The sequence below is a fragment of the Eurypyga helias genome, unplaced genomic scaffold, assembly GCF_000690775.1.
Source record: "Eurypyga helias isolate BGI_N326 unplaced genomic scaffold, ASM69077v1 scaffold7270, whole genome shotgun sequence".
NCBI lineage: Eukaryota > Metazoa > Chordata > Aves > Eurypygiformes > Eurypygidae > Eurypyga > Eurypyga helias.
This window is the reverse complement of record NW_010223730.1, coordinates 42,602-58,030: the sequence shown is the minus strand read 5'-3', so window position 1 is coordinate 58,030 and position 15,429 is coordinate 42,602. Positions and strand designations below refer to the sequence as shown.

The following is a 15,429-nucleotide window of genomic DNA, read 5'->3' as shown; positions in this document are numbered from 1 at the left end:
TCACATTTTTCAGAATATGAATAATATCAGTTTCAGATTGCACTAAAAATCAATGGGGAAAAATATAATTTATAGGTATAAACTTTTTTTTTTTCAATAATAGAGTGACTTATTTCTAGAAGCTGAAAATGCCGTAAGTATTTTATTTCATTGTTTAGATTATGGTAATATCCTGAGATGATTTTTTTTTTTTTTTACAAAATTTCTAGTGATGCTGCAAGAGATCTGGCTGGGCAAAGAGAGCAGTGTGTACCTGCAGTAGACAAAATGGTTCATTTATTATAATTTAAAAGCCAGTCTATATTTATAAACAGTATTCTGAACTACAAAGATGCTTACTGTTCGTTCATTTTTAGACCTACATTATGCCTGAAGATGCCAGTTTTATTTTTCAATAAAAGCCCTACAAGTATACAAGAGAGTATAAAAAATTAAAGAAAAGCACAATAAAGAAACACATTCACTTGTTAACTTCCATTTTATGGGATTTGAGGGATTTTCAAATTCTCTAACATGATAATAGGACTCAGCTTCGTACCCTACTCTTTTAAAATTTATTTGAGACTACCAAAATTTTTTGGATCATATTTAAAACTTGGGGAATTTTGAATAAACCTACATATTTGGAACAAGTGTGCTTCTCTGTTACATCTAGTCATTTATTATAAATGTTATTAAAATAATGTATGTTAATTTGATATAGTTTATTGAAAAGCAACAGGGGGTGTCAAGTAAGCATTTGTCTTCCAGAAGTGGCAGTGGCCAGAGTAGGGTTAGACATAACACCTGACAGGAGAATGATTAGCAGGTGTGCCTGACTCTACCTGCTTTTAGACATGTAAGTCAGACTTTGTAGTCTAAATACTAGTAAAAGATTTCCCTCCTGTTTTCTTACAGAAATATAAGCTGGTATGTTAACTGATGTACTGGAAGAAGACTGGGGTCTTTTTTGATAACTTTGCGTAAAGTTTGCCATCCCGATGAATTTTTATGACATGTTTTCTGTATTTAAATTTCTGCAGTTTACACTCTTAATTATGCCAAATGTAAATTATAGATTTAAAAAATAGTATTATACATTCATAAAACTCTGACAGTTTTATGATAGAAACCTGATAGGGTTTTTTGGGGTCTATTTTTATTTTTATTTTTTTTAGGGGCATGTTTCTGGATACCATTCTCCCTTCCCGTGATGATAATGGTATACGACCTGCCATTGGCCAGCGTACTCGACTAAGTAAAGGAGATATTGCACAGGCAAGAAAGCTGTATAGATGTCCAGGTATTGCACCACAAAAAAACCCCACCTAATAGCAACTGTTTGACTTGTTCAAGAGGAATGATAAACTTTTTGAGTCAGCTGCTCAGTTGTCTGTTTCCATGTTGGCAACTGACGTAGGCAGTTCAAAAACTGAATCATAAAAACAAACCCACATAGGTAAGGTCTCTGGAATGCGAAACACTAAAGGACAGATAAACTGTATGAAACACCACTGAGTTTCATTACATTTCAGTCTTTGTTTTCCTTAGCTTTTCAATGACTAGAAAAAGAAGATTATGCTTAATATCCCTTCTGGCTTACATATTGGCTGGACTCCATTTTTATTTGAATTCAAGTAGAGTGTAGAAGAAGCAAATTAAATTATTGCAATCAGTTCTGAACATACTATGTTTTTGAAAATTTGGCAAATAACAAGCCGAGACAACTAAGTTGTAAACTCTTCTAGGGATGAATATGTTTGATATTATTACAAACTTTATACAGTTGTAACAGTTACATTTAACATTTGAATATCTTCTGCCTAATTTTAGCATCCTATAATTTCAATGCATATTAATTTTTTATCTCAAAATAGTGCTGGGAGAGTTGATATCTGTTTCAGACATGAGTAGCAAGTCAGGAGTAACCCAGAGAAAGGCCTGTGGTTACTCTTGTGCTAGTTCTTTAAGTGCTGGCAAAGTGGTGAAAATCTCAAGGCAGAAGGTTTTATTTTCCTTGCTCTAATTATAGCTGAGACCAGTTTTAAATTTTGGTGTAAACTGTAGTAGTTCAGAAGTGAACATCTCAGCTGGAATTTGCCAGCAAGCTCCTTGTGGGAGGCTAGACATACCAGCTCTGTGGTCTATAGCTTTTACAGCCCTCCTCCTCCTCATGGGAATTAAGGAAGTCTCAGTAACTGTTTCAAGTCAGATATATGGCTACTTTTTACCACATGATGAACACAAAAGGACAAAAAAGAGGGATCAGGACTAAAGTGATGGAGCTGCTTCAGGTTTGTATCATCAGCAGCAGGATCTACTGAAGATCTGGGGTATCTGATGTGCATTTGATGTACACTGTGCAGCTGAAATATACTTTGTTCTGTAAGTACACTGAATCATAATCTTCTATATACTGAGAATGTGCACAACATTTCTGGGCCTGCCAGAGGAGAAACCACTGTAACATATTTTCTTTAACAACTGTTCCTTTTGGAATAATTTTTATTCTTTCCTTTTGGTACACTGAATACTTGAATAATGGTATTCTTCTTGGCAGCATTACTTCTAGTAAGAGTATACAGAGATCAACAACTTCATAAACACAGAGAATATTTTGATAACAGACAATTTTGAAGACAAGAATAGTCTGTAGAATCAAAACCACTGTGAAAGTAACCAGTATCTTATGATCACATTGACTTAAGAAAAAAACAAAAAATTACAACCTAGGCTGTTTAGTGTGCATATAATACTCTATCGTGCACTTTCAGTCAACTGGAAGAGATACAATGTGCTTTATGAGCTAATGTTCAAATAGCTGTTCAGAGAAAATGTCCTTTTTGTATAATTCCTGAAAATGTGGAATAATGAATTATAATTTCTTTCAGTATCTTGAAAGTCTTGTTGAAAATTATTTTCACAGTATTCTAAAACCTTGTTTTTTCAGCAGTAGTGTGCTCTGTACATGTCTTTTGCAGTACTGGTGAATGCACTTCAGACAGATAATAAAAATGAACAGTAGTTGCAGGATCCATGTTCCTTTTCAAGCCCTTTGCTTCGGCAAACTTTGGGACAAAACCCACTGGTTTTCTAGCCTTTCTTAGATAAGCCAGTCTATAAAAGAAAGTGAGTTTTAAGAAAGAGGAAAAGGCTTTGCTATAAATTTAAAATAGCATACTCTTTAACATGCTGGGTTTTTTTTCAGTTAATATTTTTAATAGAAGCCTCATAGCTGAGTAACACAACACACACTTAAACATCCAATAGAGGAAGCAACTCTGAAAGTTGCATGGCACTTGTGATCTAATAATTTTTTCAGCAGATAGTGAGGCTGAAAATTCAGACGTTAACCTTCTGGCTTTACAAAAAGCATCAAGTAATCATTGTAGTATATAGCAATAAAATCCCTGACACTGTTGTTCTTGGAGGTGTGCGGTATTTCCTATTTCAGACAAATTATGTTAATCATGATGTCTGCTTATGATAAAACAGCAGTGAATTTTTCAAACATTAATAACATCTGCTTTGTTTCATGTGTTCTTTTGTGTTGCCTTAAATACAATACAATGAAAATACAGAAAACAGTAACTTAAATAAATCAGTATTTTCCAGAGATACACACTTCTTTGAGAAAGGATTTTGTGGTATTGTCTATGTTTTATTTGGAGTTTCAGTTATTTCTGCAGACAATTTCTGGGCCAAGAAGCTTGCTGCATTTTCTGGAGCCCATGAACGTGAACCTCAGCTCAGGCAGTTGGACCATAGAGCTCATCCTCACAGCAGTAAGGCAGCTGAGCCTCCTGGGTTGTTTTAGTTAGTCAGGATACTCAGGGTCATGATTCAGGAAAGGGCTTAGTGACCGAGAAACAGTTTTGAGCTTGGTGAAGCCAAGCCATGAGACTTGATAACCTGTCTTTCATCAGCTGAGTAAGTGCCAGGTCTTAACAACTCAGCAACAGCAATTTTGGTTTGTTTTTAACTTTTTCGTAGGATTTTTGTCAAAGGAAAACATAATTTCTGATAGGGATCTGTTACATTTTAATACTGAGTTACATTGTTATATGAAAAAATAATAAGGAGAAAGCAAACAACCCAGTTGAGGTTCTTTCCTCTGCCAATCTTATTTTGAACTTTGAGTGCCTTGGCGTTTGAGAACAGATTTTGAACTTCAAGAGTGGATATATTACAACAGTTTTCAGACTTTCTAACAGAGTAATAGAATGTTTTCTTCTGGTATAGCTACTAACACTTCAACACAGGTCTGTCTTTATAGTTCTGTATAGAAGTTGTAGTTGATTTAAAATGTATATGTCGTTTTATAGGGGCAAGAGAATAAGAAAGGGAAATGATGGAGATACTGTTAGGCAGAAAGAGAGGACAAGAAAAAAATGGAGAGAAGGGATCTGAATAATGGATAGGAAAGGAGGATCAGACAGGCAGGAGAAAGCTGTTCAAAGGAAGAGAAGGTGGATGGAAGATATTCAGCACATCTACAAGTTTCCAGGATCTGTGACAGTATGTGTGGAAGAGAAAAGATGAATACCTGACCTGGCTCTTCCTGTTTTGGCTGTTCCTCAGGCTTAAGTTGGTTTTCTGTCTATTAGATCAGAAAAGTGTTCACCTTCAAAAGTGAGCCTTTATTGACTACAAAAGGAGGATCAAGGTTTTTAGATTAAGACAGTTTCCTTATAACTATAAAGGGGAATCAAGTCAACACTAAGACACTGAGTTGTACTAAACTGATTAAGTTTTTGGTTTAACAAGTACGTTATCAGCACCAGATATTTTTAAGGTTCTGTGACATCTATATATGTGATCTATCTGTAGATGTAAGACTTGGGTCCGAGTAAAATATATTAAAGATCTTAATTCTCTTTGGAAACGGGTAAACTTAAGTTGACCGCATATGCCAGTATGTATTTGCTAGCACTATGAACAAAGGAATGAGAGCTGGTTCCCTACATGTCTTGGAGGATCTGGGCTTCATCATTTGTAGATTTCACTATAATCCCTATTGGAACTTGACCGTGTTCGTAGGCCAGCCCAGAGAGGTGTTATACACAGGCTGTGTAATTAAATGCTGCTGCAGAATTCACTGGTAGAAATTGCTTTGTATAAGCATATAATCTACCTGCTGCCTTCACTCATTGCTAATTTTTACAAAGTGAAGCAAAAATAATTTCCTTTTCCTTACCACGGAAAGGCTTATCTAACCTTGTATAACCTTCTAAGCTGTAAAACAGAGAAGAGATTGGGTTTTTTTGGTTGGGGTGTGTGTGGGGAAACCTGAAGTGGCATTTCTGCAAGTGATCCAGCCTAGTAAGATTGATATAAGGCATGCTATTTAAGAGGGGAAAAAGAAGACCAGAAAAAACATTGGCAATGTTAATGCTTAAGAATGGATTAAAAATGTACAAATGCTTTATATAGCAGAGATGTATAAGATTGAAGTTGTAATTAATTTCTTTTGACATGAAATATACTGAGAATAGTTCTTAGGAAATTTAAATAAGTGGCCTTTACCACTCATTTACCTTCTAAATTTCTTTTTCAAAATAGATTCCATTACTGAAGTGCAGTCACATGGCAAAATGTTTATAATATACCGTTTTATCAACATCATCATAAATACTGTAGTTGCCACAGTCCAACTACAGAGAAAACCTGTACATTCTCTAGTGATAGAATTTTAAATGTTTCATTTACCATTGACCCATTGCAGAGGAATGGGTTTTTAAACCAGAAATGCCTAAAAATCACCCTGTCTACAGTGGTTCTGGAAGCCAGCCTGGTACTCAGATCCCATAGGTAACGAAGTCAGCTACTGACTGGTATAAGCTGTTCTTGTGATAGTTCCCCTGAGTAACCAGCAATTTTAAATTAAATACTAAACATAGTGAAAAACATAGAACCCAAACATACTTTATAAATTGTAATTGTGTTAATTCTTAGTAGAAATTATCCAAACACAGTTTTTCTCACAATTCAGAGATATTTATGAAAATTTTGATTTTATAGAGACCTCCCTGGCATTTAATATAAGTTAAATTGTTGTGTTAACTGGCTTTATTCTATAATTCCTAGAAAAATAAAATGTTCCATGGCACCTTCTGCAACTTAAAATCCATAGTTTTAAGGCTATATACAGCTTCTGTATATGGAGCAAGGAATGTTATTAATAATCTGGAGAAAAATAATCTTTCACTCTGTATAAGAGAAAAAAATTCTGAAATGTTTTCAAAAATGTAAAGGTATTATGCTTGGTTAATTGATGTGTTTATTTTTATAATGGGGTCATTTAGGGACTTTAATAGAGTAAAGGATAGTTACACCAGGGTCTTCCTCCCCTCCACTTTCTAATTGCAGAGCTGCGTTTGAACTAGTGTCTCATGTCCCACATACTTGATAGCATTTTGTTTGTTTACATACTTCACATTATGGGGGTGTGTGTATTGCATGACTTCATAATCAATACAGCTAATTGAAAAAAATGCAACATGAGCAGAAAAGATTGGACAAACAACATTCCTCATCTCTCATCACATCATCTGCTCAAGGCTTGCTTAGTAACTGTAGTGCTGGTGAAATAGTTATAGCTAGAGCAAAGAGAAGGTGTGCTAAGGCTCGAAATATGGTTGCATGCCTTGTGAGACTACGTTGATTCAGTGTGGTCTCAATGAAGTCATGCAGAAGACCAAGAAAGGGCTCTAAAAACAGTGAGCAGAATACACAGATCCTCATGGATCTCCTGAATGCATCTGCTGCACAGGGTATGTCCTCTTTGGGCTCTGCTTTCCTCTGCTCCTGTACAAGACTACGATATTACTCTTGGCCTTAAGCTCTTCATGTATGCATTGCAAGCTATAGTACAGTACAGTAGTGATGGGGGAACCCAGTACAGTGCTCTGCAATTCATGCATTCATCGCTGTGTTAAAAATAAATTGTGGTTAATTATGGATATAGCCTTTTCACTGAAAAGGCTTTGTACAGAAATAATTATTTAACACTGAATACCTTTTTTTGTATGTGTCATTTGCTGTGGCTGCCTGTTATATTTTTGACATAAATTCACCTTTTTTTAAAGGAGGAGAGGAAAATATTTTTTTTCTCTTTCATTGCTAAAGGGCACGGTGATGGTAACTTTATCCATTAAGTTTTTGCGAGGGAGCACCAATCTTTCTTTTCTGTCTTCATCACAATAACCATTTCAGTGTCAGAGAGCATATTTAATGCCTTGAATGTAGCCTATGCCTGATATTACTGTGTAGATGTCAGATTTCATCTAAGACACATTTTAACAAGACAGTCTTTAGAGCTGTGTTGTCTGTCTTTGTCATAAACAATCTCTTCCTTTGTCCCCCTTTTTTAAAAGATTTTCCAGATAATTTATAATTCATTGAGATTTTGATGATACGGTAGTTCACCTGCTGGCAGCGGTAGTGCTGTAATTTGAAAGTGCTGCAGATCTGATTACACTGTCAGTCATGGGATAATGTTCTCAAATTCACATCTCTCATATCACACCTGCAAAATCACTGGGTGAAACAACTCGATTAAGGTCAAAAAACATGACTGACTGAGATGTGACACCCTACTAGAATCAGCTTTAGTGATGAAGAATGGCAGTATCTTCCAATGCTATATTTTAGTGTGAAGAGGAATTATTAACCAGTCTGCCAGCAACTAGTAGTATGATTGACAGGTGAGATATGGGTGCTAAAAGCTTCAATAATAAAGAATATAAAAGCCTCTAGTATGTTAGGACTTTACATTTGCTTTACTTTCTTAATCATATCTCTACAATACACTGTTGCAAAAGATTTTGTTGAATACAGGATTTAGTTTTCTATATCAATATAAATGAGCGAATTTGGGTCAGATCCATCTGTCATGTGGGCAAAGTACTCGATTAAATGAAACCACTGACAAAATTCCAGTGTGGTGCCAATCATGCTGTGACAGCTTTTGTTTTACTTTTGTTTTAGATCTTAAGGGATGTGTCTAAGGGTGTGGCTAACTTTTTTTCATCAAAGTCAAGTCATATGTATAATTTTGCTGTTGATTGACAGCAGTGATATTTTTTGCAGACTGCTGTAATTTTGGTTATGTCAGCAGACAGCACACAAGTGAAATAGTTCATGGAATAAAAACATCCTGTGTAAAATGGAATGAATGTCAGACTGGCTTAAAATCATTTTTTTGAATAAATCATAAAGTGACAAGTCTGCTTTCCATTCTGCATCTGCAGTGAGTTAAATGTACTCTGAGTAGATACTAGAAAGATGCATTTTACTCTGTTAGGCACATTCAATGTTATACTTTTACTGTATTTTGTTTCTTTCAGCCTGTGGAGAAACACTGCAGGAATCTACAGGCAACTTTTCTTCTCCAGGATTTCCAAATGGTTATCCTTCCTACACACACTGCATATGGAGAATCTCTGTGACCCCAGGGGAAAAGGTATTTTAACACTTCCACAACTAAACACACTCTTTTCAAAACAAAATGTTGTGTTTCTTTAGCTTTTAATTTAAGCTTAAAGCTTGCATAATAATTAAAAATGATGGTTTGACGTAAAAAATGGGACCAAGAACTATGTGCTCTTGACTTGACTTTGGTCTGTGGCATGTGAAATGGAGGTATGATTTCAATCTGCTATGTATTTGTATCATGAAATCCCTTCAAAGCTGGCTTCCAATTCTGTTGGTGGTTTGTTGTAAAGGTGGAAGAGGCAGTTCAGACTCCTTCACCAGCATAGGCTGGGGCAAGCTGACAGAGCTATTGTGAGGCTGATAGCTGGGCTCTGCTTAAGGAAGCTCTTAGTATGTTAAATGAGATGTTTCTCAAGTGAAGCAGTAATAATGTGGAGTAAAGAAAGTCTCACTGTAGATGTTTTTCCTGGTATCGGTTCTAGTGCATATTGCTTTACTTTCTGGGCATCACTTTTACGGGGAAAAAAATTGTCTTGGTGAGAGCAATTCAGGGAGAGAAGTGTGCCATCCTAGTGAAAACAAAGCCTCATCTTCTTGTGTATATTTTCAAAATGTGCTAGCTGAATCTTGGTTTTAATTATTGGATCAAACATTAGCCTGTCTCAAAATCAATAAGGATAGGGTGAGTGATGGAAAGTTTCACCTGAGACAAAATATGCAGGAGACAAAAAGGGATGCAAGATTCTTTATAAGGAGCAGTGGCTGATATTGTCAGGTACAGCCTACAGACTGAAATATAAAACACAGCACCAGCCTCAGTACTGGAGAGACCAAAGATGAAAACATGTGTTTGCTCCCAGACATTTCAGTCAGTTTTGTCAGTGGTCACCCACTCCAGTTTTCTCCTGACTGAATTACTTCATTGCATGTTTCTTTCAGGTCAGGGTCCTGGTAGACACCAAGAATATATGTTCTCAATGTGCTGATAGATCCTGAGGAGCTGTAAGAGCATTTGCCACTGTGGGGGATGAAAGCAAAGCCATTTGGAAAGCATTCATCCTCCTCTGGGCAAGAGCCAGAGTCAGGAGGAAAAATAAACACACTCTGTGCTTGGAGGGCGTGGGTGGCTCTGCAGGTTGGCAGGGAAAAACAAATGAAAACAGATGAATAAGAGAAGGTTTGTGCAAAAGATGCAAATTAATCTAGATGGGTAATTTTATGCCCCCACTATTTGTGTGGCTTCTTAGACACTGCTGTGATAACAACAAAAAATGATTAGGTTTCTTTTTTATTCCTCAGTTAAAAAAATGAAAAAATTGTAGTGTTCATCTACAATTATTATTTACTCTTGAAAGCAATATTAATATGAGTTAGAAAATGGTCATGCTTAAGTAATCGTAACATACTCCAACTTTGTTTAAGCCTATCTGTGGATATTAGTGTAATTGTAATACATTCGTAATACCATTATATCTTGAGATTGCAACCACCAGTGGAGCTGTGTTATACTGTACAAAAGCTTACTGGGTGAAAGCCCATGTCTTGAAGTCAGCAATGTAAGAAGACCAGCTCCCTTCCCATCTTACCCCCCACCCCAAATGGGGAAAAAGACTGAATAGAATTTTCTAAGTGAAATTTGACAAGACAAGTCATGTCTGTAGGACACTGTTCTGACCTTCAGTTCTCATGGTTTCCATATACTTCCACAAGAACATTAGCAAGACATTTGCTAATGTCAAAAAGTCTGTTTCGTCAGTGCTATTCCTATAGGTTATTGTCTGTCTTGAGACAAAGGACCCTATTTGCAGCAGTTACTTGATGTGAATAGCAGAGAGCAGAAATAAGCTCTAAATCTTAACTAAAGCATACAGCACTTGCATTATGCTTGATCCCAACTTTTCTCAGTAAGTCACGATAACACAGTTACATTATGAAGGGAAAATAAAAATACATTTAAATTTTTGTTCCTTTGTTCACTGCTTTGACCCTGATAGATCTCAGGAATGCTGTGTGGAGCTTAGAGTACGTGTAAGTACATCACAGCATGTTCTGAAACGTCAGTGAGCACTTTAGTCACCTAAAAATAAACTTGAAAAGCATCAATCCAGATTGTGTAGCTCTTGTGTCTTATTTATTGAGATTTAACATTGTGCTGTTTGAACATAGTTTAGAGGATTTCTGTTCTACCCATGTTGCTTTCTGCAAGTACATACACTTCCGATCTTTGATGGCAGGAAATTCAATGAAGGACAGGACTGCAACGGTATGCCCTAGCCGCAATATTCCTTTTATTGATAGACATAATAAATTGTCAGTAAAACCTTAAAATGTGTGTGTCCCTATTACTAAAACAAGGCAGTTCATTCACCTTTTACTTTCCCTTAAGATTTAAGACTGTGTGGTAAACAGCTGTATACAGTAGAGCTATACACAGAAAAATCTTTGGGGGAAGATGGTGTTAATAATACTGTACACCCTCTGCCAGGGTGAATGTCTCGTTCCGGTGTGTAGAAATTTTGTTGGCATAGGGATTTGCAACTGTGCCAATGGTGATTTTTTGTTTTGTTTGTTTGTTTGTTTTAATCTGCTTCTTTGAGTAGGTTATATTACTTCCCAATTTTCCTTAATGTTTTGCATGAATGATAAAATAGGACAGATAAATCCTTGCTTGATATGGGAAAAAAATACCACCTGCAGAAAACTTAGTACTACCTGTTCTTTGTTATATATATTGTGCTTTCTTATCCAAGGCAGTCGGAGATATGCTATATTCTCTCTGAAGCTGTAGTAGCACAATTGAATCTGATGTGTAATCAATAATTCCTTAATTGTGCTGAAAAATACTCATTGATTGTTTTTCCTGTGAAGACTTTCAGCCATCCTGTCCCCTTGAACAAGCTCTGCCTTGTCTGTAGCTCTATTTAATACTTTGTGGAATTGCAAATCAGAATCTTTAAATATATTTTACTTGTTTGGTTCCTGACCAGAAATCATGCTGTGACAGATTGGAGGTTCTGCCTATGTACAGCTAATGAATTCTGGTCAGCATTAAGGAATTGCTATATCATCAAATACTTCGGCATGTCAGAGCGAGAAAAGGCTGTGAAGGTTATTTTGTACAGTTTCAAAGTTGGAGGCCATTGAGGAGGTTCATTAAATTTTAATGTTTTCCATTTAGATAGCAGCACTTTGAGACAATGACACGATCACACCTCAGTAAAACCATCCTTTTCCCAACCCTGTCCTGGCATCTAAGGTTTGGAAAAAGACAAATTTCCAAACAGAAAACTGAGAAATCCGGTGTTTCAGCTGTGTCATGAAAATGGAAAACTTGCGGCTAGACTGGTGAGAGACCTTCAAGCTCTGCACAGCTGAGTCAATGGAGAAGGTATAGGATGTGGCTTCCATAATTTGCTTCCAACAGAGCCAGTTGGGTTAGCTTAAGCAACTGTGGAAGGTAGCCTGACCTTAACCCAGCTGTCTGCATCTCATTTGGGCAGGGAAAAAGGCTCCCCCTTGTGAAGCCCTCTGCCTGCACAGCTAGGGTGAGGTGGGCTTGGGTGGGAAAGGACCAAAAGACTGCTGAGTGCAGTAGGGTTTTCAAATAGACACAAACACGGATACCTGTCTATGGTCTGAAAAACTCCAAAAAGAAAGGAAGTAAAAGTTTAGAAGGAATCTGAACTACAGTGGATAAGGTGAGGAGAACAAATATTTTGCAATTGGTGAGGGCAATTTATTTGAAGGACAAATTGAAGAAGAAACAGTCTGCAAAGGACAGACAGAATTACAGTGTCATTGAGAGAGCATACAGGACATCTCTGCCATCCTCAGAGGTAGATTCCAAAAGCACTTGGAAAGTAATAAAAAACTGAAGCAGAGGAAAGAATATGAATGGTCGCACTTTTAGCCAGATTAGCATATTTTTCATGTAGAATGTAACATGGTATGTAGGTGGTTTTGGAATTCTGATAATATTTGTGCATTTCTCTCTTCAGCACATGTCCCTGAAGGAGTGCCTGAATAGTAAGAGCAAAATGCCCTGTGTGGATTAGACATCTGGAAAAGCGTGCATGTAAGCTAGAAGAGAGTTTGCGAGGTTTAGCATTAGGCAAAAGCAATGAGGTGACTTGTGAGGTTCCCCTTCCTGGAAGCAATGTCACAGGAAGTCTGTGTCCAGAAAATAAAACAGGGAAGTTGAAATAGGAGGTGCTACAATTAGACTAAAACAAGTATGAGAGCATGTGGGTGGACACAACCACAGTAACCTACTGAATGTCAGCTGAGAGGTTCAACTGACCATAGAATCATAGAATGGTTTGTGTTAGAAGAGACCCTAAAGATCATCTAGTTCCAACCCCTCTACCATGGGCAGGGACACCCTCTACTAGACCAGGTTGCTCAAAGCCTCATCCAGCCTGGCCTTGAACACTTACAGGGATGGGGCATCCACAACATCCCTGGGCAACCTGTTCCAGTGTCTCACCACCCTCTCCGTGAAGAAGTTCTTCCTGATACCTAATCTAACCCTCCCCGCTTTCAATTTAAACCCATTACCCCTTGTCCTGTCACTACAGGCCCTTGTAAAAAGTGCCCCCCAGCATCCTTGTAGGCCCCTTCAGGTACTGGAAGGTTGCAATGAGGTCTCCTCGGAGCCTTCTCTTCTCCAGGCTGAACAAGCCCAAATCTCTCAGCCTGTCTTCATAGTTAGGAAAACTGCAATAGTCTGAAAAATGAGTAGTGTGGTATTGAAGGATTTCTGTCTGTTTTCTCAATAACACTGGAAAGAAAAGATTCTTCCTGTTTTAAAAAAGTAAAAAGAAATAAAATATTTTTCTCCAAGGCCCTGATAAAAGCTGGCAACGATTGAAGATAGAGCTTGTTAGGTAGAAACCCAGATTGTAGTGCTTGCCCTGTGGAGTGTACGTCCAAAGTGTGGGCTGTGCTTTATTGAATCATTCTAGTTGTTACTCTGCTGTTGAAATTTGTCATACTTAACCTGACTAGCCACACCTAAAATGGGAATGGAGTCTTAAAGTTTAGCTTGCAGAACTTGCAAAGATATGGGAGATATAAAATCAAATCTTGGATGTCTTGAAGTTGGAAGTTCAAATCCTTGGATTCAACAGTGGACTGTCTGAATGACTTGCTTACTGGCTTTCAGAAAAAACCTCTCCCAAAATACACGAGCCACACTCCCTCTCCCCTCCCCATAATTCCCTACCTGCTCAAGCTTTAAAGGCACTCATTTGATGTATTTTCTATACAAAAACTTTATGCTGTTCTAATTCACTGAATGATTAAATATGTGAGCATTTCATTATCTTTTCAAATTCCATGCTTATGAACATATCCTCTATATGCATAATACGATATTAATTGGAACTTTTTTCCACTAGGACTTAATTTGCTTTGCCTTTCAAAGTTCAGGGAAAGGGTATCTATATTGAAAAAATATTTCCAGATATTAGAATATCTATTACTGCAAACCTTTTGGTATAACGAGCATGTTTTTGTTAAATATATTCATCCCACCGTAATTTCTATTGCAACAAAGAGGTGGCATTGGACAGCAATTTTTGTCTGATTTCAGATTAGTCAATTTTCATTGCTGAGCTCAGGAAGGAAGCCTAGAATATAATCTGATGACATTCCTTGTTATAGGTCTTTATGATTCAGAGTGCCAATGGCAGCCTGGACATGAGTTAATATTATTTAAATATACTTCCAAAATATCAAACTACCATCGAAGCAGATATTCTTTGTGTATAGATCCAAGATTAAATTATTGCCTCCCTTTGTGGCCCTAAAATGACAGAAGGAACAGGCCAAAAGGGAGAGGTCAGGATATCTTTGTTGCATCTGCTACACTAAAAAAGTACCAAAGCTGCTTGCAGGATGTTCCCGTGGAGAACACAGTGCTAGAGGCAGACTGCTGTTTAAGCAACCCTTTTGCAGGTTTTGTGGATGGGGTAGCAGCTTGTGGATATAAATGTTTGGCCATACTCGACCATAAGAACAGGTATTAATTTATTCAGTGTTGTTCTGATGACCCTTGGCATGCTTCGTGTCCCATACCTTTATCCCACAAGGCTGTGGTTGCCATATAATGCACCACACTGTACAGGACTTAGGGCTGTTGGGTTTTATGTGTAGACTTACAGATGTTTTGTTTCCCGTGGCATCATAGTAGTAAATGTGAAAGCTGAATAGAATCACCTGTGAGCTTGGTTTTCCACTCAAAGAGTCAATAGTGTCAGCAATAGGGAATAGGAGAAGATAGAGCTTTTAAGATTAAGTCAGAATTTCCTATTCACCATTGAAAACAAGAGATTTTTGAGAATGTAATTACTTGCATGGATGTACTTAGTTATTGTTGTGGAAAGTATGGGAAAGCAAAACCCCTGCTAACCTAAAGTTAAGACACATAGGGTTTTGCTATGAAAGATTGTCTCCATTTTTCATTGTTTGGAGAAGAGTTTTACTATGACTCTCTACCACCTAGATATCTGAACCACTAAGCTTTATGTTATCTTTAAATTAGTTTTCTCCAATAGCTAATAGTTTTTATCTTAAAATTAAACAGTCTGAAAAAGTTCTGCCTTTCTGGTTTAATATTGTACTATGTTGTTTTTGGAGAGACACATGTTGCCTTCAGAGAAGATGGAAATAAACCATCCTGTCTGACTATTGGGGTTCATTGTCCCAGTTGCGGTGTTATATTTCCTGCTTGCAGCTGGACTAAGGGTAAATTTTTCTCCTTTCAATGGACACTCACAGCTGCTTCATAGGCTGCCATGGAGATACATTTTTGCAGTGTGAGGTATTTACTACTGTTCAACTGCAATTCATGTTGTCTTTATAACAGCAAGGTTTGATTGTGAGTTCCTACAATCAAAGTTAAAAATAACACCACTTCTATGCTCATATGTGAATAAAGATAAATTTTAGTTAGGTTGAAATATTTATTTACACTGAAGAACTTACTTGGAAGAAGATGGAGTCTTTTCCCAA

The 15,429-nt window shown here is 37.0% G+C and overlaps 1 protein-coding gene across 1 annotated transcript in view; it reads left to right on the top strand.

The window, feature by feature from the left end:
- LOC104503148 (tolloid-like protein 1) overlaps positions 1-15,429 on the top strand; it is a gene marked incomplete at its 5' end in the record, with an annotated part of 75,003 nt that overhangs the window by 22,156 nt on the left and 37,418 nt on the right. The window contains 2 exons of the mRNA XM_010150108.1: positions 1,158-1,282; positions 8,328-8,443. Of these exons, the coding sequence (XP_010148410.1) occupies positions 1,158-1,282; positions 8,328-8,443 (241 nt within the window). The remainder of the gene's footprint in view (positions 1-1,157; positions 1,283-8,327; positions 8,444-15,429) is intronic.